A 21,708-nucleotide genomic window follows, 5' to 3' on the forward strand; every position below is an offset into this window, starting at 1 on the left:
GGGTGAAATCGGTTCACAACCACGCCTGAAATCTCGATTATCACTTTATCATGCGAGAGTATAAAATGTTCGGTGACACCCGAACTTAGCCTTCCGTACTTGTTCACATTGTCATATAGATAAAAAGAACATAATTTGTAGTTTTTTCGGGGTTCGGTGGGATCACCCGGAAAGAAAGATGAAATATTATTTGTTGTCTTAAAAAAGCCTATGTCTAATGAATATTTTGGTGAAAATGCGAAGAGGTGTCTTTATAGTAAAATATATTAAGCTGGTCTTGTTTTTCGATTATAATTTTTTTCTGCATTAAATATATACATATATATGATAATTTTTAAACTTAATTGTAAAAGAAATAAAATTCAAATATTTTCTTATTACAAAGTATTTTTATTTACATACATAAAATTACATACTTATATATATATACAATCACAAATGAAATTGATACAACAGTCATAAATAACCCTAAAGACAACCGCAAAAGACCCCACGAACATAATTGGCCATATTTTAAAATGTCTCTCAATAAAACTGCCATATCCGCTTTGACCCAATTTGCTTGCAGTCACAAATAATTCACTGGCATAATAAATTTTCACAACAACAAAATCGCAAATCACTTTAAATCTGCGACAAAACAAGCAATTTTACAAAATACGAAAAGCGAGCGAGCAAAGCAAAGCCCGAAACCGAATAAATTGCTTGTTTTATTGTATTTAGCAATTTAGGGGATGAGCGGATTTAAACTGAGCCAATATAAACAGCGAAGCAGTAGGCAAAATAAAAGAAAAAAATTGGCAGTGAAAAATCAAATCCTCAAACTGAAATCTTAAATGCCATAAAATGCTTGCTTAGTGTTAGAGGGGGCGCACGCCCACCCGCCGGTCATCAACAACCCCTCGCTAAGATGTATGACAAATCTTGAACATATTCCGCTATGTATGTGAACTTGTATGTATGTGTGTATTTATGTGTGTATATACATATATATTTGTTTGTGCTTGCATTTGGCGTCTTGGCCTTCGGTTGCTAAGCTTCTTTTATACTGGCATAATCGTTACAATGTATGTGCGCTCGTTTTTTTCCATTGTTTCGGCATTTATGTGACATTTAGCGTCTGCTGCCTAAGAAATTACACTCAAGGGAAAACGTTGATGGTCCAGAGAGTATTTAAGCGGTAAGCTGACTTAAGAGTAAAGAAGCTCTTTGTAGTTGTTTTATAATAATCTATATTTTAACGGTATTTTGGTATGGTGACCAACTTTCATGGTGGCAATGACATGACAACATGAGAAGTGTCACTTAAAACAGTTACTCAAAAGGTTCTCTGAGAGCATAGTTTTAAAGCATGGTATTATTAAGAAGTAATCGAGTTGAAATGCAAAATAGCAGAGAAAATCGCCCCATAGAGCCTATGAAGATAACAGAAGAATTGAGGCGGTAGAGAGTACTTTTTTTTTTTGTTTTTTGTTTCCGAAGGGGGAATCTTCTAAAGTTACTATCAAGGTTAAATGACAGCATGCACGACTCATATTGTCCGCTGAAATATATTTCGGGACCACACCAAGACTATGATGAACTAGCGGAACTAAACCCTTAACTCTGGCTGCTGTATCTTGTATTTGAACTAGCCGCCGTTAAGCACCATTTCGTAGGACCAAGCTGGGCAATAAATGCTTCTTCACACCCTCCCTCTAGGATTATTCATGTCGTCTTATGCTCTCCGCTACCATTCTTTAATTTTTAGTTCTTCGGGCGCTATTGCGACCCTCTCATTTTAGTCCAAACCTGTTCTAATCGCTATGTTGTAGAGCGCCGTCCTTTCGTTCCTTAGTTCTTATATTTTGGGTTCCCTCGCCAAATACCTCGAAGAGTAGAAAAAGCTGTGATCTGTGGCATTTTCGCAGAATGAACAGTGTCGTTCGCCATCGTGACCAAATTAGTATAAGTATTTCCTGAAACAGCCATGGTCCGATAAGAACTGCGTTAAATAGAAGGCTGTCAATCCAAGCTGGTACATTCTTTATTAGCCTATATGCTCATATTCCTTTATATGCCGCATTCATACATAGACCTATAGATCTTTAGTAATGCTAGATGGAGGTTCAGTTTAGTTTGAGGTGAAGTATTCGTCACACAGGACGTTTAAGAGCGACATGATATCTACGTTTGATACTTCGTCTAGTCCTTTGAACTCCAAAGCTTCTAGATACTAAAGACGAGTTTTAGGTTGTGCTGGACATAAACATAGAAGGAGTTCCAGGATCTCTTCCATGTCTACTTTTCTACACATTCTACATGTATCGTCAACACTAATCGCATGTAATGCCAGTAGGTTGTGACCTTTCAAGAACCCAATAGCTGTCCGGCACTATTTTCGAGACCATGTGAGGAAGAAGCAAGCGAGTTTTCGAAGAGGCTCTTGCACCTGATCTCGGCGTTCCTGTATATACTTAAGGTATTCCATCTCGCTTTTATTAACTGGTCAGCTCTTTCGTTAAGTTCGTTGCGTATAGTTTTTAGCGACTTTCGTATGTTCTGTACTTGTTCGGTAGCCAGACGGATAGCACCTTTGGCAATCTCTTCAGCAGTTTCGTTTCCGAGAACTTTCTTGTGATCTGGAACCCAGGATCTATGCAGCTGTTTTGTGGCAGCCGCTACAGTTATTGCTTCGTTGCTTCTAAGGACATTCTCTATCGCCATGTGAGATTTTTGCCTTCATTGCTGTATGGCTATTGACGTATATATTAATCTTTTTCATGCGTTGTTAGCTATCTGGGTCGCTTTTCGCCTGGAAGATACTGCAGTATTTCGGAAGCTTGAAGGATTGCCTGAGATCTACCTTCGAGCAATAGATTCCGGTTCCCACTTAAGTTACCATTTCGATGTCAGATTTCAAGACGAATAATTTCTTACATATTCGAAATATCCTAGAAATTGTTGTTGTTGTTGTAGCAGATGTCAAAAAATCTTTCAAAAGACAGTGTTTCCTTTATACAGTTGAAAACTGTACTTTGTATGAAAAACCTTTTTATTTGTCAAGGTATTTTCACGAAACTGTGCATATAATATTGTACAAGCCAACGGCATAATTTATAAAAATTTTGTTCAGATCGGACACCCATAGCTTAGAGCTACTGATGATAAACTCCCCACAATTTTATCCTAATCAAGCGTTATATATGCTCTAACCTGCTCTCTTATATTAGGCGCTTCTTTTACAGGCCCTGCTACTTCCTTTTTTGTTGTAAGTGAGTCGAGGTCTCTAATTTCTATCGCATACTTTGATTTAAGGAGTGTCACAGTTTCCGATTCTTGAAGGGTGGTCTTGAGTGCTTCGTAGAAGCTGGCTTTTGTATACTGTTCCTTCTCCAGCGCTTGTTTTGTTGATCCTTTTGATCTTAATCTCTGTTATTGCATATTATTAAGGACCTCGGCGTAGCCATTACCTTCAGCTGGCTTTATGATTGTCATTTGGGCTTATTATGTGGTTTCTGACTTGCAGCTATATTCCTTTCTTGTTATCTTTCTTTTGCGTTGTACTTTCTCCACCATTTCTACGTTTGCGTGGGTGTTCCTTGCTTTTTTAGGCAAAACTTTTTGTCACTGGCCATCCTTTCCTTTTTGTGGTTCGGTTTCTCAGGGCTCCAGAGAGCTTGTCGCGCGCCTCTTCGAGGTTATTGACTCGAGGGTCGTGATGCGTCAGCTTAGATACCCCATCTTTCTCATTTTTTATGATGAGCTAGTTTCTACGGTGACTCTTCATAATGTCGAGAGAAGTTCGTATAGCTGTGCCGCTCCGTTCTTAACATCCATGCTGACGTTTTTCTGTTTTGTCATCGCTGTCTTGATAAGTTAAATGGTACCCTTTCGTTTTTCTCAGGATTACTCTTCTGCCCGCCTCATTTGAGTAATGTACTCTTGTTTCGTTGAATTTTGAGGTACTTTGGGGTGCTCTTCCATTCTCTTTGTTTTGCTGAAGATGCTTGTGTGGCCGGATTTTCCCTTGAGGCTACTTCTCTGGAACACGGTTCTGTATTCCTCATCTTAGTCATCTTTATTTTATTGTTCTTACTGTTGGTGTTTTTATTGTTGTAACATTTGCCCCTTATGAGCTCCGTGGTTATCTTTGCAAGCAGGGCGGTCACGCGAAGGTTGACACAAGTCCTTATGTGATCTTGTTCAGAGCCAGGTTTGGGCAAGAATCGGTAGCTCGACTCAACTGTCAGAACCTAAGCTAAGCTTTTTTTTCGATTATAATTTTATTTATAATTTTTCAATTTTTGTTTTTAATTAAAAATTTCTAACAAATTTTCGTTGGCTGTAAAGGAATGCAAATATATTGAAAATACATGACGAAGCTTCTACATTGTCTTTTTATGCTACTCCAAATTTTTTTCGACACACAAACACATACACTTGCACACAAAAAAACATATGCTCGCTTTCATTATGCTTAACTCGTAATTTTATTGCCGCCTCTGCTGGCCACTCTGCGTCTTTAACGTTTTTTTTTGTCTCTGCCAACACTGTTATTATCAGCGTCTAGCCATAACATAGTTGTTGTTGTTTGTGTTTTTAGCCACTGCCAATATCAATTTAGACGCAAGCACTTTTGCTTTTTTCGCCATTTTCAACGCCTACAGAGAAGTGTCTTCGTGTCTGCGCTTTTTTTGCTCCCTCCGACATTATTAACATTTTCGTTGGCTGATATTGTTGTTGTTGTGTTTGCGTTGCTGGTCCGCATTGTTGATTTTGTTGTTAATTTTAATGCCTAAAGACATGGTTTGGCTCAAGTATTTCCCAACTTTTATTTTCAGTCGCCGCGCGCGAGCTTTTTTTGTTGCATTAAGTATGTATATGTGTGTGTGTGTCTGTATATTTTTAAATGTATATAATATAGTGCCTACGTTTGCGTGCTTGCCGCTTGCTTGAGTTTCCGTTTTAATAAACGTCGTTTCCTTCTTGCCATATTTGCTTTCGTTAGCTTCCTATGTGCACTTATTTGACTCTGGCAGCCCGAGGCACAAACACACAAACACGCACCCACTTATCAGGCGCTGCAGCCGCCCCGCTTGACTATTTGTCAGCGCGTGCTGGCTTCATTGTCTGCCGACTGCCGCTGGTTGGCGGCTTGAGCGCCGTTCTGGTGTCTTCAGGCTCGCGCCCTCACATCCTTTGAGCTACTGAGTTGGGGACTGCGCTGCGCAGGAAGCGGCAAATTTATTGCAGTGTGTGTCGGCGTCGTGTGTCTCATCGCCTTTATTGCCTCATTGTCATTTTTGATTTTGGCGAAATTTAATTTCCTCTCAGTTTGATTTTTAAGTGTTAAATAGTCGCGTTGTCATTGCCGTTTGCCGCTCATTGTGCGCTGCTGACACCTCGGCGCTCACTTGCAAATCCAATTTGACCAAGTTATTGTGTAGAATGAAATGTAATTATTTAGGATTTAGATTACGTGCAAATAATCAGATGGCGGCGGTGGCGGTGGCTGTTGAGTAATAAATGAGTATTGGATTTTCTGTTTTGTGGAGCTGAGAGTGGCAAGATTGATGGGTTTTCGGAAGAGGAAACTCAATAGTTTGGCAAAATAAAGAGTTGTGATGGTTTTGCTCTATTCCATATAGTTCAAAAATAGTAAGACATTTAAATTTAAATTTCGTAGAAACACTTTTTTTGGGGGTTGGTATGACTGTCAGTGAGGACCTACGACGTCCAAGACGGCCATCAACATCAACTGGTGATCAACTGATGATCAACATATCAGTAAAGAATTTTTGCATGAGAATCAACGAATATCAGGCAGAGATTTTACTTACTTTGTTGGAATATCGAAAGAATTAGTGAAAACCATTTCGAAAGATCACGTAGGCCTAAGAAAAGTGAAAGCACGATTGATTCCTAAATCACTCAATCTTTTCAAAAAGCAGCATCACGTTAATGTCTGTTTAACAATGCTTTCCAACTACAAGGATGTCATGAAACGTATTTTTACTGGCGATGAGTCTTGGATCATTGCTTACGTCCCGGAAACAGACGATCCATCGACTGAATATCGTGGCAAAGGTGAACCAAAGTTGAAAAAAACAAGTCCACACGTCCACGCACTTCGTAAATCAAGGTTTCGTTGACAGTTTACTTCGATTATTAAGCTGTATGCATGCTGCATTGACTCTTTGTGAATTTTTTGGCAAATTTTTATCCAATATCGTGCCATAACCATAGTACTCGCCTGATTTAGCGCTGTGTGACTTCTGGCTATTCAGCAAAGTCAAACTGGCACTTTGGCGAACCCATTACGAGTCAATTGATAGAGAGCTTAAACGTGAATCACCACATGCATTGAAGGTTACTCCAGAGATTTACTCTATCAACTGTCTCGATGTTTGTAAAAATTTGTGTCCAAAGGCGACTACTTTGAGGGAGACGACATAGATTTTGAAAAAAAGTATTTTAAAATTATGAACAAAGTCTTACAATTTTTTGCTCTTAGTAGTCTTACAGCTGCTGAACCCCAGAAAATGATGGCCGTTCCTTTACCCGCCATTGTGATAGTTTTCGTTTTCTTCAAAGCAGGTTCGTCGGGTGAAGTTGACCGTTTTGACAGTCTCTTGGTTCCTGGTATACAACATTGTATCTGTGTGTCGTCGACGGTCAAAAAACCTCGCAGATACAGAATTGAAAGCGACATCGTCCTCGTCGACCATTCGACAATCTCTTGGTCTTTGCTGTGTATCAGTTTATCCATGTCTCGTCTGTTGTTTTGTCGGCGGTCAGCAAACAATGTAGATACGGAATTGAAAAGCGTCATCTACAACGTCGACAGCGTCCCCGTGCCTATATTTTTAATATACGTTATAACGTCGCACTTTTTTACGCCTCTTTTCTCTCAGCTATCCCGCGAAATTTCCATAGGCGGTGTAAAGCAATACCAATATCAGAGCGCGGACTTTTTTTTACTTTATCCTTCGAGGAAGCAGTTCTTAGGAGAACTGTGCGTGACTCATTAAAAACTGACGTTTCGAAACACATTCAACAATTTTCGAAACTCGTAGTGAAAGGAAAAGAGTCTCCGTACACAACAGCCAGGCGCTTCCAGTGGAACGATAATTTCCAAACATAAAAATCGAATTACCGATCGTTATTGCTTCTATTTTCATTTTGCAAATGAGAGGTTAAGCGGCTTTTGATGTCCTAAGCCAATCTGTACCATTTTCTCTTATTTGGCTTAGAATAATATCAGATGAAGCCGCGCTTGTAGTGTTCGGGATTAAGGTAGCTTTATATGTAGTCCTGCAGTTGTTCGAAGCTTCAAAGTAGTAGCCTTAACCATTTTTTTTAGGAAATATAGAGATAAACTTTACAACTGAAGGAAAAATTCAATAAATAAGTTTGTATTTCTACAAAATATAAAACCGTGTTTCAGTAGAGTCTCGCTTTCCCGAGTATACTTTTGGTATTAAGTAAGCCAACGCTTTAATGTTTCAAGCCTTGTCGTTCCAAATAAATCTCATTATATATGGAGCTCTATAAGTACATATATGAATTTATGTAAGAAGTATATATTTGTATCACAATCAGGCACTCAAGTACACGAGTACTCAAGCACTGAAGCACTCATGTCAAGCTAACTCAAGATATTTACTTCGCAACTTGTGTCGTGCAACATATTAGAATTTATTTATATGTACATATGAATCTATGAAAATAGAAATTCATATTCATTGGTATATTGCATATATATTGTATACATATTTTGTTTACTTAAGCATATGTTTGTGTTGACACAGGATCATGTTGGTCCAGTTATTGCTTTCACTGTTCATCCTAGCTTGCTTTATTCAAGCATACGGTAGTACATTTGTTGTACTATAATTTGCATCTGTAAGTCCCAGTCGTAAATATTTTAATTAGTGAAACTTCTTAGATACTGCTTCAATCTCCAGATCAACTGCAGATGGTGCTATCACTCTCGACCATGGATATATAAAGGAGAGGAGTATTCAGTAGCGATCATGGACTATTAGTGACATTATAAAAAATACGAACTATTGTATATTTTCTTTCATTAATACTCTCTTTTTATACTAACGGGTGATCTAAGTAGAGGCTGATCTAAGTAGAGGCTCTCTTTCAATAGCAAGTGTTTGGTGTGGTTGGTGGTTTTTCAAAAATTATCTCAGTGAAAATGTAGTCGTCAATGGGAACCGTTATCGCGCCATGATAACCGACTATTTGTTGTCCGAAATTTAAGTTCGTGGTCTTGGCGATATTTGTTTTCAACAGGACGTCGCCACTTCTCACACATCGCATCAATTAATGGATTTATTGAGAGAACACTTCGGTGAACGGATAATCTCACATTTTGGGCTGTTCGATTGGCCACCAAGATCGAATGATCGTTACACTTTTTCCTGTGGGGATATGTAAACTCAACAGTCTATAAGGACAATCCCTTCTTCGATTGGATCTTGGAGTTAAACATTACGGGCGTCATTCGCCAGTTACTAGTCGAATGAGTCATCGCAAATTGGACGACTGCAACTTTATACATGGTTCCTAACAAGGTATTCCCTAGACAGCTTAGAACGCCGATGGATCGGTTTTACCTAAAACTCCTCTTAATAGATCAAAAAATCCTTACAAATCGACAAAGCGCTTTTCGCATATCAACAATTTGCTGAGGCGGCTTTGTCGTCGGGTACAACGAAGGTAAGACTGCCGAGATATTCTATCTTAAGTCTTTCAAAGGTTGAACAATGGAGGATAAAGTAACTGAAAGTTTCCAATTCACCTTCCAAACAACTTAGCGTCCGTCCAAATTTTTAGCCTAAACGCATAAATGCCTATTGGACAATATCCAGTAAGATCCCCTGCTGCTGCAACAAGATGAACATTGCTAAGTTCAAAAGATCTCTTGCATTGTACTTGAGGCTAATCGACTAACGCCTGCTAAGTATTAGATCGCATTCCGATGTGAATAGAGCCAGGTTGCCTCCTCTGGCTAACTCAACAGTTTTCCAGTTGTTTCCGAATCCGCTATGGCCCCGGGGTTGATTGTGAAGTTCCTTGTAGCTTGTTGCCATTCCTTGTGCGGATAGAAACTCCTTTTGCTCGCTAACCTCAGTGCTAGTTTTGCCGCTCTGGTGTGGGAGTGAATACGCAGCACTACTTGCTTCGTACTGCACTTCGTGGGAATCACTGTCACCTTAATAGCAACCTGGAAAATACTACAGAGGTCAAGTAGCCTAAAGCTAAAATTGGCAGAGAGCTAATTCCAGGAATTCCATGTCCAACCTTCCGTCCCAGCTTCGATCCATCAGCGAAAAAGCTCACTGCGACTCCTTCGCATTCACATATCTCCACGAGTAGCCTCGGGAACACAGAGTGTTTTCGGGATGCAGTTGAAGGAGGGGAGAATTTCGGCGTGTTTTTCTTTGGACCCCTTCATATATAATATTTCAACTTCACATAAAGCGGCACCACCGAATTTTTTAGAGTTCCAGGCATTTTTAAGAATTCAAGACATTATTTAAGAACTAATGAGGTTAATGCCCGATAAGTTGATTCTGGTCCAAATTGAAAATACTTCCGAAAATACTGTACGAGATTGTCAAGAATGGTGTACAGCTAACACCCGATCAGCGTTAGGAAACCCATACATTGTCTATACGAAGACTGGTTAACTACAGGCACTCGATAGAAGGGACTGTAGGAACATAATCAAAAGAGAAACAATGGAGCATTTCTTGTGCACTTGTTTCGCATTGGCAAGACTACGCTGTAGCCACCTGGGGTCCCCACGGTATGATACACTGGAGGAGATATCGATGGTGAGGCCGCAGAGTTTGTTGAAATTCAAGTCAAGTGTAGACATCCACATAAGATGACTACTCCTCATGGACCTAGCAACTGAACTCCATCTGTAATCGTAAAGGACCAAAACTGGTCCATGCGTGGCTTATTGACCTAACCTAACGTACTACAGGGTTGCTATTTGCATGTCCACAAGAGATAATATGTATATTTGTATACCCGTCCATGAGTCGACTTTAATCTATTGCATTATGTGCTTGCGTCACATTGCGCTGCCTACTTAGCTGTTCCGTTATATGTGTGAGCTTGTGAGTGTGTATTTTCTTGCAGCTGATTGGCGCTCGAGGCGTTTGGGTAAATATGCTTGCATACTATATATACGAGGGTATGTACAAACATGGAGTTGGTGTTTGAGTGCGCTCGCTTATTAATTACTTGTCTTGGGATATTTGGCTAAGAACAAAGTCGCATTAATTAATTTCAGCTTAAAGGCGGCTATTGTCACAGTTGCTCGGTGCGCTCACAACAAAGCCATAAAACATGTTTCCAATAAAAGGGTTACGTTTGCATGTGTGTGTACATTTGTAAATCTGTACTCTTACATATATGTATATGAATTTGTTTATGTGTGCATATTAGTGTGGAAAAATGCTTCAATTTCCAACCATAAATTATGTGTGCAATATTTGGTTAGAAACTGTATAAATTCAACAAGAAATATACAAATTTGCTTTAAACATTGCATACTACAAGGCGCTGTGCCCTTCGTACGCGCTACCATTGCTTGAGGCGCAATCGTTGTGTGTTGAGAGAGTTGAATTAAGTAGCGGGGACTTTTGCCATAAAGTGTCAGTGTTTTTTTGTTCCCTAAAAGCTGGTGAACTAGGTGGGGCTTGGCTGGCACATTGGCCTCGCGACATTTGGTGTAACAAATGTGTTTTGTTAGCGCATGCTGTGACCCGTTTTTGGCGTTATTCGCTGAAAGCAGTCATAAAATGTTTATTTGTGTTGCTACATATGCATATGTATATATATTCCAATCCTTACTGCTTATATACTATGGCTCGTATGTGTATGAATAAGCAAGCATATCTGTTTGTGTTCCTCCTCTGCTTTGGGAATTATGAATTTTCTTTGTCCTCCGCTTTGTTTATGAATTATTTGTCTCCATTTGTATTTCTTTTGTTCTTTTCGTTTGCTGCGATATTTGACTTTCTCCCCCGACATGAGGGCATGGTTTAATGAAATAAATTGTTACCCCTTTTTTTGGGTGACTGCGCGACTTTTAACATCCGTTTGGCTCTTTTAACGGTTTTAAAGTACTTGGTGGGAAACGTTTATTGGTAGCGAAGTTTAAATGTTGTTGGTGAGTTAAACTTTAAAGTATTTGGTAAAGATTTTTTACCTAATATTCTTTAATAGAGCGTTTGGAGACTTTTTTCAACAAGGAATAAATCACAAATATATTAAGAAAATAATAAATATGATTTAACCGAGAGTTAAAAATGGTAATGATGACTTTTCTCAATACTGGTTACATAGAAAATTATACTTACGTAATTGAGGATTATGTCTACATTAATCGACGGTTAAATTAGTGGTTAAAATTTCGCAATTTTCATAAAAAACCAGACATATAACAAGCGATCAGTTGTGGTACGCAGAAACCTTTATATACACTAACCGTCGATTAAAGTGATGATTAAAGTTTCACAATTTTAGAAAAAGGCAGAATCATATAGTTAGCGAACAGATAAAATAGGTAAATAGTTTTAAGATTATATCTACACTAACCGGTGGTTAAAGTCATGGTTAAAGCTTGACATAGATGAAATCGGTGCGCAATATTAACAATTGAACTCGAACTGTATGCGGAAACATTTTTTTCGAGGTTTACGCCAAATTTTTTTAAATGATATGTGACCTAACTGGCGGTTAAAGTGTCGGTTAAATTCTACCTAATGGATGTATACCCTTTAGTTGGTCAATTAATCAAATATTCAAAATAAGCATTTTAAAAAGATATGTTTCCTAACCGGCGGTTAAAGTCGTGGTTAAAATTTCACAAAAAAAAAACAGATACTAAATTGGTATTCGAATATATTTCAAACAAGCAGTAAAGGTATAACATGAACCTTCAAGATTTAAATAATATTTTTTTTAAACGATATGTTTCCTAACCGACGGTTAAAGTACCGGTTAAATCCTAACCAATAATTGCATATCCATAAATTAGTCAATTAATTTATTATTCAAAATAAGCTTTTCGAAACGATTTTTTTCCTAACTGACGGTTAAAGTGCTGGTTAAATCGTAATCAATAGTTGTGTACCTTCAAATTAGACAATTAATTTATTTACTACAAACATTTGTATGAACGTACACGTTTAAAATATAATAAATAAACTATTATTTAACTATTTACTATACTAACCGGTGGTTAAAGTGCCGGTTAAAGCCCGCTAAATAATTTCATATGTATACTTCAAGTAGACAGTTTATTGAGTTATTACGTTCATATACTGAAACATATTTTTAACTGGCAGTTAAGGTGCCGGTTAACTTGTGGATTCCAACTTAGAAGAATTGTAAAGGTTGGCGGACAAGTATGAATCAAGTCAATTGTTCTACACTTTCATGAAGAGAACCGTACATAAGTGAGAGTGTTCTGCGTAAACCAGTCAGTAGAAGCAAGCACTGGGCTGTAAAAACTGTGAGGGAAAACTTCTCAGCTGCTGTTTTAAACATAGTTTTAACCGGTCTTGCAATCTGAGGTCTATGGCTTGATAGAAAAGTATTGCCTCGTGTCTAATATCGAATTCCAAAGGTTTTTCTTCAATTGCTTACTTCAGTTTGAAGAGTTATTGTTGGTAGCATTTTCCATTAATGGTTTCAGTCGGATACAGAAGCTCATAATTCAGCACGCGCTTCTGATCCACACAAATATTTTGGCGTTGTAGATATTCGGCTTTAGCGCTGATTTGGTTTGTTGTTTAGGTTTAGAGTTGTCGAAATGTATAGATTTTTTGGAATTTCGGAACAATAAGGCATAGTAATCAGGATTCTTCATCTCTGGACAAACTACATGAAAAAATAATGAAACAGTTATGGACCCAATAGACAAATTTCTGCTCACTGTACTGTTCACTAAATCAAAAATAGATTTTGAAAAATGTCTTCCATCTTTTAAACCAATTAGAGAAAAATCAAGGCTGATGAAAATCCATTTAATTAACTGCAAGTTAAAGTGTTGGTTAAAAAATTATTGGGATAAATATCTGAAAGCCTATAGCTACCTCCAAAATTCAATGTCAATGACTTATGAGCTAAACTCGCGGTTAAAAACATATTGAGAAAATTATAATAAAAGCTTTTATTCCAAAATTCAATGCTCGTATGAAGCTTACATTTAACTAACCGCAGGTTAAAGTGATGGTTAAAAACTTATTGAGAAAATTATCTGAAGGATCGTTATTTGTAACTGTTTCCAATATTCAATGTTAGTCTGATTTTTATTTTTAACTAACCGCTGGATAAAGTGACGGTTAAAAACATATTGAGAAAATTTTAGGGAAAGTTTTTATTTATAACTACTTTCAAAATTTAGTTAAAATATGAAGATTGCATTTAACAAACCGCAGATTAAAGTGGCTTTTAAGAAATTTATTGGAAAAATTATCTGAAGGGACTTTATTTATAACTACATAGTTAAACTGATGTTTAAATTTAACTAACCGTAGATTAAAATGGCGGTTAAGAAGGTATTGAGAAAATTATAGTACAAGCATTTATTTATTTATAATTACTTCCATAATTCAACACTAGTATGATGCTTACATTTAACTTGTTAAATTTCCTAACCGATGGTTAAAGTTAGGGTTAAAAATTCACTGAGGAAATTATCTCACAGGCTTTTGTTTATAATTACTTCCAAAAGTCAATATTGCATGAGGGTAACATTTAATTAACCGCAGGTTAAAGTAGCGGTTAAAAAGTAATTTGGAAAATTTACTAAAATATCTTTATCTATAACTATTTCCAATATTCAATGTTAGTCTGATGCGTAAATTTAGCTAACCGCGCGTTAAAGTGACTGTTAACCTATTGAAGAAAATATCTGAAAGGTCTTTACTTACCTGCTTTTAAATTTCAATGCTAGTCTGATGTCTAAATTAAGTGAGTATATATCTACTTATTGGTTGATAAGACAATAATACAGTGTATTTAGTGGTGAGAGCCCCTAGTATACTGTATTTGAACTGCCTACATAAATTTTCGAAAAATTCTTCCTTTCTGCGCTTGCCACACTAATTTGTACGAACCCCATCAAACTTGTGCTCTCCCAACTTCATTCCACACATGCTTTTTTGAAGCCCTCAACAACAACAAATGAGTCGCCTGTCACAACTGTCAAAAGCAATGGCGAGCGCTAAGCGTTAGAAAAACACCACCCACAACAACAAAAACATTAGAAGGTGCTTAGTATAAATGCTTTTTGAAATTTCAACTCTTTTCGCGTAAAACGGCTTTTTGAGTAAAGCCTCCACGGAAGGCACAAATAAAGCGTAGTTGTGGCAAGGTCAGGAGTACATGCCACACGGAGGGCATCAAAACGCACAGGCTTCAAAGTGTTAAAATTGCGAAATGCCTTGCACTTTTAGTTGAGTGATTTTGTTTTGCTTTTTGGTAACACGTTTGACGCACCACCAACAACAGGTGACGGCTACAGTGCAAACGGTGCACGGCCGCAGGAGGCAGGCGGCGCAGCTTTCAACGTTGCTTGCGCTCTTAGGCGCCATTAGCGCTGCTTTGTTTGTTGTTGTATATATTTAAAATGTCATTTTGTTGTCAGCCTCAGACTTGTTTAATGTCAAATTACGTCAGCTACCGCTAAAAACAAACAAACAACAACAAGAGCAACAACAACACAACTAACAGCAATTGGAATTGAAAGAAGTGGCTGGCGAGATGTCAGAGTTGCTACGGCAAAACTAAGTTAACGGGCGCAAACAATGCGTTGCAAATTGCCTACACCTACAGCAACAACCAGAAAGTATCTTAGCAATGGCAGCAGACGGGAACGCTCCAACATTCATTTTCATTAGCGTGCAAAGTGAAAAAGCCGCCAGCCTTCGCTGCTCATGGCGAATGTTTCAACTTTGTTTTAAAAGTCTTAAATGGAAATAATTATTTTTGTTGTTGTCGTTGTTTCGACTGTTGCTGGCATTTTAATTGTGGCTGTTGTTGTTGTTGTTGTTGTTGCCGTTGTCGCCTTAGCAAAGTGGTGATAATTTGCGCTTTGTTAAAATAAATGTCTGTTAAATCCAAAGGGTGGTGGGGTGTGCTTACATACACACACATACACATGCATAATTACAGTTATATAGCTGTGCATATATTTGCCGCGGCCGGTTCTCACTCCGCGCATTCCTGCATTTTGTCACTTCGCTGCTGCCACTGTTTGCTGCTTTCTTCACCCCCCCTTTCCCTCCCTCTTCGCCTCGGCGGGTTTTAGTCTTATTAGCGAAAGTTCTTTGCCGCCTTTTGGGCGCTGTGGCCAGCCTGCTGCTGCTCATTTGCACTACCGCCAGCATAAGCTTACCACCCTCTTTTTCTCTCTCCTCTCTAAATGTGTTGGCTTGTGTGTGTGTGTGTGTGTGTGTAGTCTCGTTGTTCATGCCTTGTTTACGCTTTAATGTCTTGGCTTAAAAATGGCGACAGATTTATTTGCGAATTTCCCTGCCTTGCCATGTCGCTTGCTGTGTCTTCGTCTCCGTTTATCAGTAGCTCGCAATGCAGCATCACTTCCGCTCTCCCTCTCATTCCCGCACTTTATGTGCTTGTTGGCGTCCTCCTTGGCGTCGGCAGTTGTCTTTAGCGTTGCATAATTAAAAAAGTTTCATTTCATTTCAGTTTTGTTGCTGCTGTGGGTTAGCCTCTTGCTTGCTTCATTTATTTGATCTACGTCAGTGGTGTAGGTATGTTGCTGAGTGTTGTTGCTATGGTTTCTGTTATGTCTCCGCTTGTCTTTGGTCAATGTCGCATTTAATGTGCGAGTTTTTCGACTTCGTTTAACTTAATTTTATTACCAAAGCGTGTGTTCTTCGAATGAGGTTAAGAAGATGAAAGTGGGATATACATATTTGTGGGAGGAATGAATTTCGATTTGGAATCTTTTAGGCGATGCTAAGTCTTATGGCATGGCCAATAACTTGGTGACACATTTCTTCTTCTTTAGTGGCGTAGACACCGTTTGCGCGCTTATAGCTGAGTTTAAAACAGCGCGCCAGTCGTTCTTCCTTTTGGGTGTTGTTTGGCGCCGTTTGGAGATGCCAAGTGTAGCTAGGTCCTTCGCCTGGAGATCTCAGAGCTAGAGTGTTTGTTGATGAGTGACTTGTAGAGTTTGGTGTTTGTTCCTTCTCAATTGTCTGCTCAGTCCGAAGCAGCACATGTTGGCAAGAGTTATTAATATTGTTTCCAAGGTAGACAACATTATCTTCGACTTCGAAGTTATGAAAACGGTGACGTGAGAACCAAGTCGAGAATGCCACGACCGTTTCCTTGCCAACAGGAGATATTTCGTCTTGCCCTCGTTCACTACCAGACCCAGTTTCTTCGCTCTTTGTCTAACTTGGAGGGAGCAGAACTAACTAACAAGAATTGGCGCATGATGAACATTTGGTCAGTTGTTGATTTTGAAGCCACATTAACACACAATACTCTCGATAGAACCTTAGACATATACGATGTCTCTCTTTTTTTGTTTGCCAATGATTTGAAGAAATTGTCGTATCTTTTAAGACTTGGAATAGTCTTTAAATGAGGTTATCTGTTGGTTGCCGAAACCACCGAAAAGAGTTTTGCTTAAGGAAAGGATACACTTCCAGGTGAGAAAACTCTCCAGACGTTGATAGAGAAGAGATTTAGTAGGGGAGGCCCATACTATCTCAATCTCTACTTAAAAAGTCTTGATATCGCTCCCTTTTTCCGTCAACCAAACACAGCCAGTGTCTACCAAGCGGATGTTCTAGGCATAGAGGAGGCCTTTAGAGTTCTCTGAATAATTCCTACCTATCACATCTTTGTTAGCTTTCCTTTTAAGAATCTCTTTAGTAATGTGCGTACGATGTTACCGAAACTTTTTTAAGATGCTTCAGATTTCCCAAGAATTTTAAAAGATTTTGTATAGTTTTGCAGTATTGACAAATAAAAACTCTGCTAAATGAATGATTTTCCTCATAATTTGCTGTAAATGTTATATATGTTACATATTTTGCTTTTTCTGTTTTATATTTTGAAAAAGTGGCAACTCTACTTAAAAAAATGTCATATTACAGACTTTGAAAGCACTTGTCGTTTGATGCCCATTTTGTATTATGTTTGGTTTTATTTTATTCAAATATGGACTACTCGATTTTACTCGAACTACGTATGTATCTCGAGATCTACGGCTATCTCGGGAACATGTTGAGATTACAAACTAAAGTGTAGCCGTAAAAAACTCTCTAGGGAGAGTAAATGTTAGCTACAAATTTGAAATCAAACGGGCAAGTAGTTTGAAGTCCACAGACAACATAGTAACCTAGAAATATTCATTCTTGCAAAGTATACCATAAATGAGAGATGTCATATTAGTTTCGCTTTAAAGAACTTTTTATCTCACATTTCCAATAAGTCTGAAAAAATTTAATAATAAACATGTCCCCTCTAGATTCAATGATAGTATGATATATGTGATATTTATGAGAGTGGCTATGGTGGCTAACTGACGAAGTCGAAACCTGAGTAGTACATTTGGTTGCTGTTCGTAAGTCAAAAACTTTCCAAAACTTACAAGCATGACAAGGTCAACCCTTGTTGTATGTAAATAGTGAACTGCATCATGTTTCCTTAGAGACCAAATAGTATTAAGTATAAACTTTTATTAAGTTCGTTGAAAGCTTTAAAGAAAGTCGTCAAATGCCAAACCGCGTTGAATGAATCCTAATAACCACCCACAACATGCAGCAAGAATTCAACTCCAGCCAATAAAGATGTTGGCTTGCATAATTGACAAGCCAACCAGACACATTGGCATCGGGTGCGAGAGAGCATGCAATGCACCCGAAGTATGACAGTGCATGTTGAACGCTGAAGCAACGGTTGTTAGGACGGGCGCTGGTTGCGAGGGCGCCAGGTGGATGGAGTGCAGTTTATGAATTTTTCAGATTCATATCTGCGAAAACAATAGCGCAATGTGATTTTCGGTCGAGGGCTGGGTCGATAAGTGCGCGAGTAATACAAATGCAGGGCCACACACACACACATATTTAACGGTATGTATTTATGTACTATATGACTATGATATCCACCAGTTTTGGCTGGGCAACTGGCGGGGCTGTCATTGCGTCCGTGCGTCTGCAAAGCTGCGTGTATGTGTGCCTTTATAACGGTGCGTTTGGCTCGGCGCTGGATTCCTTAGTCACACTTCAGCATTTCCGGCATTGCAATTCGCAAACGCGCTGTTTGCGTGTGCGTGCGAAATGAGACTATGCGCCTGTAGTGGTGTGTATTATGTATGTGTGTGCATGTGCGCGCCACAAATTGCCGCAAATAAAAGGGAAATCAACGGAATTTCGAAACATTTGAAAATTTTATGTCTTCATTTTCGGTTGCAAAAATTTCAGCATTTTATATGAGCAGCGGAACGGGTGTGTGCAAGTGTGTGTGTGTGTGTGTGCTGACGGGTTTGCATGACTGCCACATTGTCTCCTTCGGCACAATTCAGTTTCGGTTTCAATGTGGCGCGCTATGCTGCAGGTGTGGCTAGGCGGGGGGTGGTGTGTGTTGGCGGCATGGCTTGTGCATATTTCGCGTTTTATGTTTGGGGTTAATTTAATGATTTTGCAAGTTCATTGCGCGCAACCAAATGTGTTGCAGGCGTCAACGCTGTGCCGAGGCATCGGCGCTTTTATTAGCTGTATGCTTTTGCTTAGCACAAATTTGCAATCGTGTCAGGTGGTGTGTGCGGGGGCGGAGGTGGGTGTCCGGAGTGAACGCGCATAGAAAATCCATAAATTCATAAAATAATTGTGTTGCGCCATGCATACGGGAATGCGTTATGGATGCCCCCAAACGTGGCGAGAACGCACTGGCAGATATTTGTGTGTGTGTGCGAATATCAAACAGAGGGCAAGTCGATTAGTTAGTGTTTTTTCGGTTGCAAAAATCGGTGTTTGGCGTAAGATACATATAATATATATTTTCACTGAAATTGTCTCGGTTGATTCATGATCCAGAACTAGTTCTTAGCTTTTCAGCTTGGACTTTAAGCAAGTGTTCCTAAGCTTCTCTAATTATGGGCTTTATTGAGAGTTGAGCTTCTCATATATATCTTAACTTGATCCATATTCATAGGTTTTGAAATATGGCATTGCATATTATACCTCCTGCACCCTGAATGAGCGAAGCTTTTACATCTAAATTCATGAAGCTGGTATATTTTCAGCAAGAAGTTGAAGCTCAAGCCATGTGAGACAGTTTTCTTGTCCCTTCACTACATTTTTGACTTTCGTTCACTTATCAGCTTGACTTTGTGGAAAATTTCCATCTCTCAGAAGTCGACCATTTTCAAGGTCGCTAGAGTTCTGCACGGTTTTTGAATATCGATAAGTATAGGTTGGTTCATTCAGAGAACTTCGTTGAGGTGACAGGTATGTCAGTCGCTTGTAGAACTGGCAACGGTAAAAAAGGACTGTGGTATGTTTATATTTTCATGTCCGATTGTCTAGATGAAGGTATGAAATTTTCCAGCTCTAAAATATTCCTTTCCGATACCCGAATATAGTTTTTCAAGTTCTCTAAATTCCAAAGAAACGGTTTCTGTTAGAAATTCCAGCGAAGCACTGAAAAGTGGCATTGCTTGCTAAATGATCCATGCCAAATTTCGTAGAGATATCAAGTGAAAAAGTTTTACATACAAGGACTTGAGTTTGGTGGATCAGTTTGTATGGCCGCATTTTGGTAGAGTGGAAAAAAGGGCCGCTTTTTAGGGAGAAGAGGGCATGTGCAAAATTCCAGATCGATATCACAAAAACTGTGGGGCATCTTCTTCTTATTCTCTAATAGCGTAGGCAGCGCCAATTGGAGGTTCCAAGTGTCTTTCTCCACCTGATCTCTCCAACGGGGTACTGTGTCGAATACTCTCAGAGCTGGAGTATTATCAGCCATTCGGTCGGCATGACCCAGCCAGCGTAGCCGCTGTCTATATTTCGTTGAATTATTTCAATGTTATCGTTTATCTCACGTTCCATCGATTGCGGTATACGCCGCGGCCAATGCGCAAAGGACCATCAACCTTCCGCAGAAACTTTCTCTCAAAAATTCGTCCCACCGACTCAGCAGCTGTTGTCATCGTCCATGCCACCATATAGGAGGATGGGTATGATGAGGGACTTGTAGAGTTTGCTCGTTCTTCGTTAGGTGAGAACTTTACCTTTCAATTGCTTACGCAGCCCGAAATAGCATCTGTTGGCAAGAGTTATACTGATATCGAGGGTGACGTTCTTGGTTTTTGGCTCATTTGCGACTTTCCGGTTAATCGTTCGTTGTGGACGATTCGAAGAGTAACAACTTCCACAATATATAGGGTGGAATGTTTCGGTAATTTGAGTGGTATCAATCGGTTAGTATTCATACTAAAGGGTACAAACCGGATACGGAACGGTTACAAATCGGTTATTCGAAAAATCGGTCTTCAGATTATTCCAACAATTTTAAGAGCCATAATTCAAATTATTTGGTGCTATCAATGAGACTGTGTATCTCCGTTCATCTTTTTGTGGATAGAAATTCGAGGTTTGTGATAGAGCTGGGCATCCGCACAGAAAGTGTACAACCGTTTCCTAACTCAGAGTTTTCAGCGGCAAATATTGCTATCCGGCGTTCCGATTTTTGATGCGTGTTTGCCAAATGGCCAATATCCCATTATGGTGGCTGTAAGTTTATATGAATATATTTTTCCTGGATCTATTTAATAAGTTCTTACTTCTTGTCTTGTCATATTTGGGCCATATGTGTTTGATATCACTACCGTTCCTAGCTGGCACCGTCTCAGACTGGTCTAGAGAAGTTCCTGAAGAAATCACATTATGGACTTGAAATTGACCTGCCAGTGAGCCTTCAAAATCTCTCAAAATCCGCTGATTTATCGACCACCACTAGTATCAACTCCATATACTCACATAGGTGGCACATTACCTATAACTTGCAACAAATGCAGCAACGCGCGCTTTGTTTAGATTTTGTCGAAGAATTGCATATATACATCCACATACCTACACATACACACACCCACCCACATGCACAGCAAGTTATAATAAATGCGGCGCGTAGTGTAATTTTAGCAGGAAAAGCGTTCCAGTTTGGCCGCGCGGCTGTCGGTGCGCCGTGCGGTTACACAATTTATGGCGGCGTTGAATGGTTATTTCGCGCGCTGTAAATTCTAACGCTTACATTTTTACAGCTACGGCAATTTCTGGCACATAATTCATGCAACACTATCCATGCGCGCTTTTAATTAATTAGTTTTAAGTTGAATATACCAAAAATTAGCTCTCTTCCATTGATGCGAACGCGAATTCATTCTCATTTGCAGGCAAAAGCTTCACTCTGAGCATTGTGATATCGACCAATCCCATACAGATCGCCACCTACAACAAGGCGATCAAGGTGACGGTGGATGGCCCGCGCGAGCCACGCTCCAAGGTGCGTCATCCGGGTTTTCATCCGTTTGCCTTCGGACCGCAGCGTTTCGGACCCGGTGATCCGTTGATGGGTGGACTGCCGTTTAAGTTTCCAGGTAAATACATACATATATGTACATATATAGAGGTTTGATGTAGTGTATTG

General features: G+C 39.2%; 1 protein-coding gene across 5 annotated transcripts in view; it reads left to right on the plus strand.

Annotated features, from left to right (window-relative positions):
• LOC108966369 overlaps positions 1 to 21,708 on the plus strand; it is a 90,602-nt gene that overhangs the window by 44,064 nt on the left and 24,830 nt on the right. For all 5 annotated transcript variants that reach the window (XM_018929220.1, XM_018929222.1, XM_018929221.1 and 2 more), the window contains exon 4: positions 21,455 to 21,658. In XM_018929220.1, the coding sequence (XP_018784765.1) occupies positions 21,455 to 21,658 (204 nt within the window). The remainder of the gene's footprint in view (positions 1 to 21,454; positions 21,659 to 21,708) is intronic.

The sequence above is a fragment of the Bactrocera latifrons genome, unplaced genomic scaffold (assembly GCF_001853355.1).
Source record: "Bactrocera latifrons isolate USDA-ARS-PBARC rearing strain unplaced genomic scaffold, ASM185335v1 scaffold_16, whole genome shotgun sequence".
Taxonomy (NCBI): domain Eukaryota; kingdom Metazoa; phylum Arthropoda; class Insecta; order Diptera; family Tephritidae; genus Bactrocera; species Bactrocera latifrons.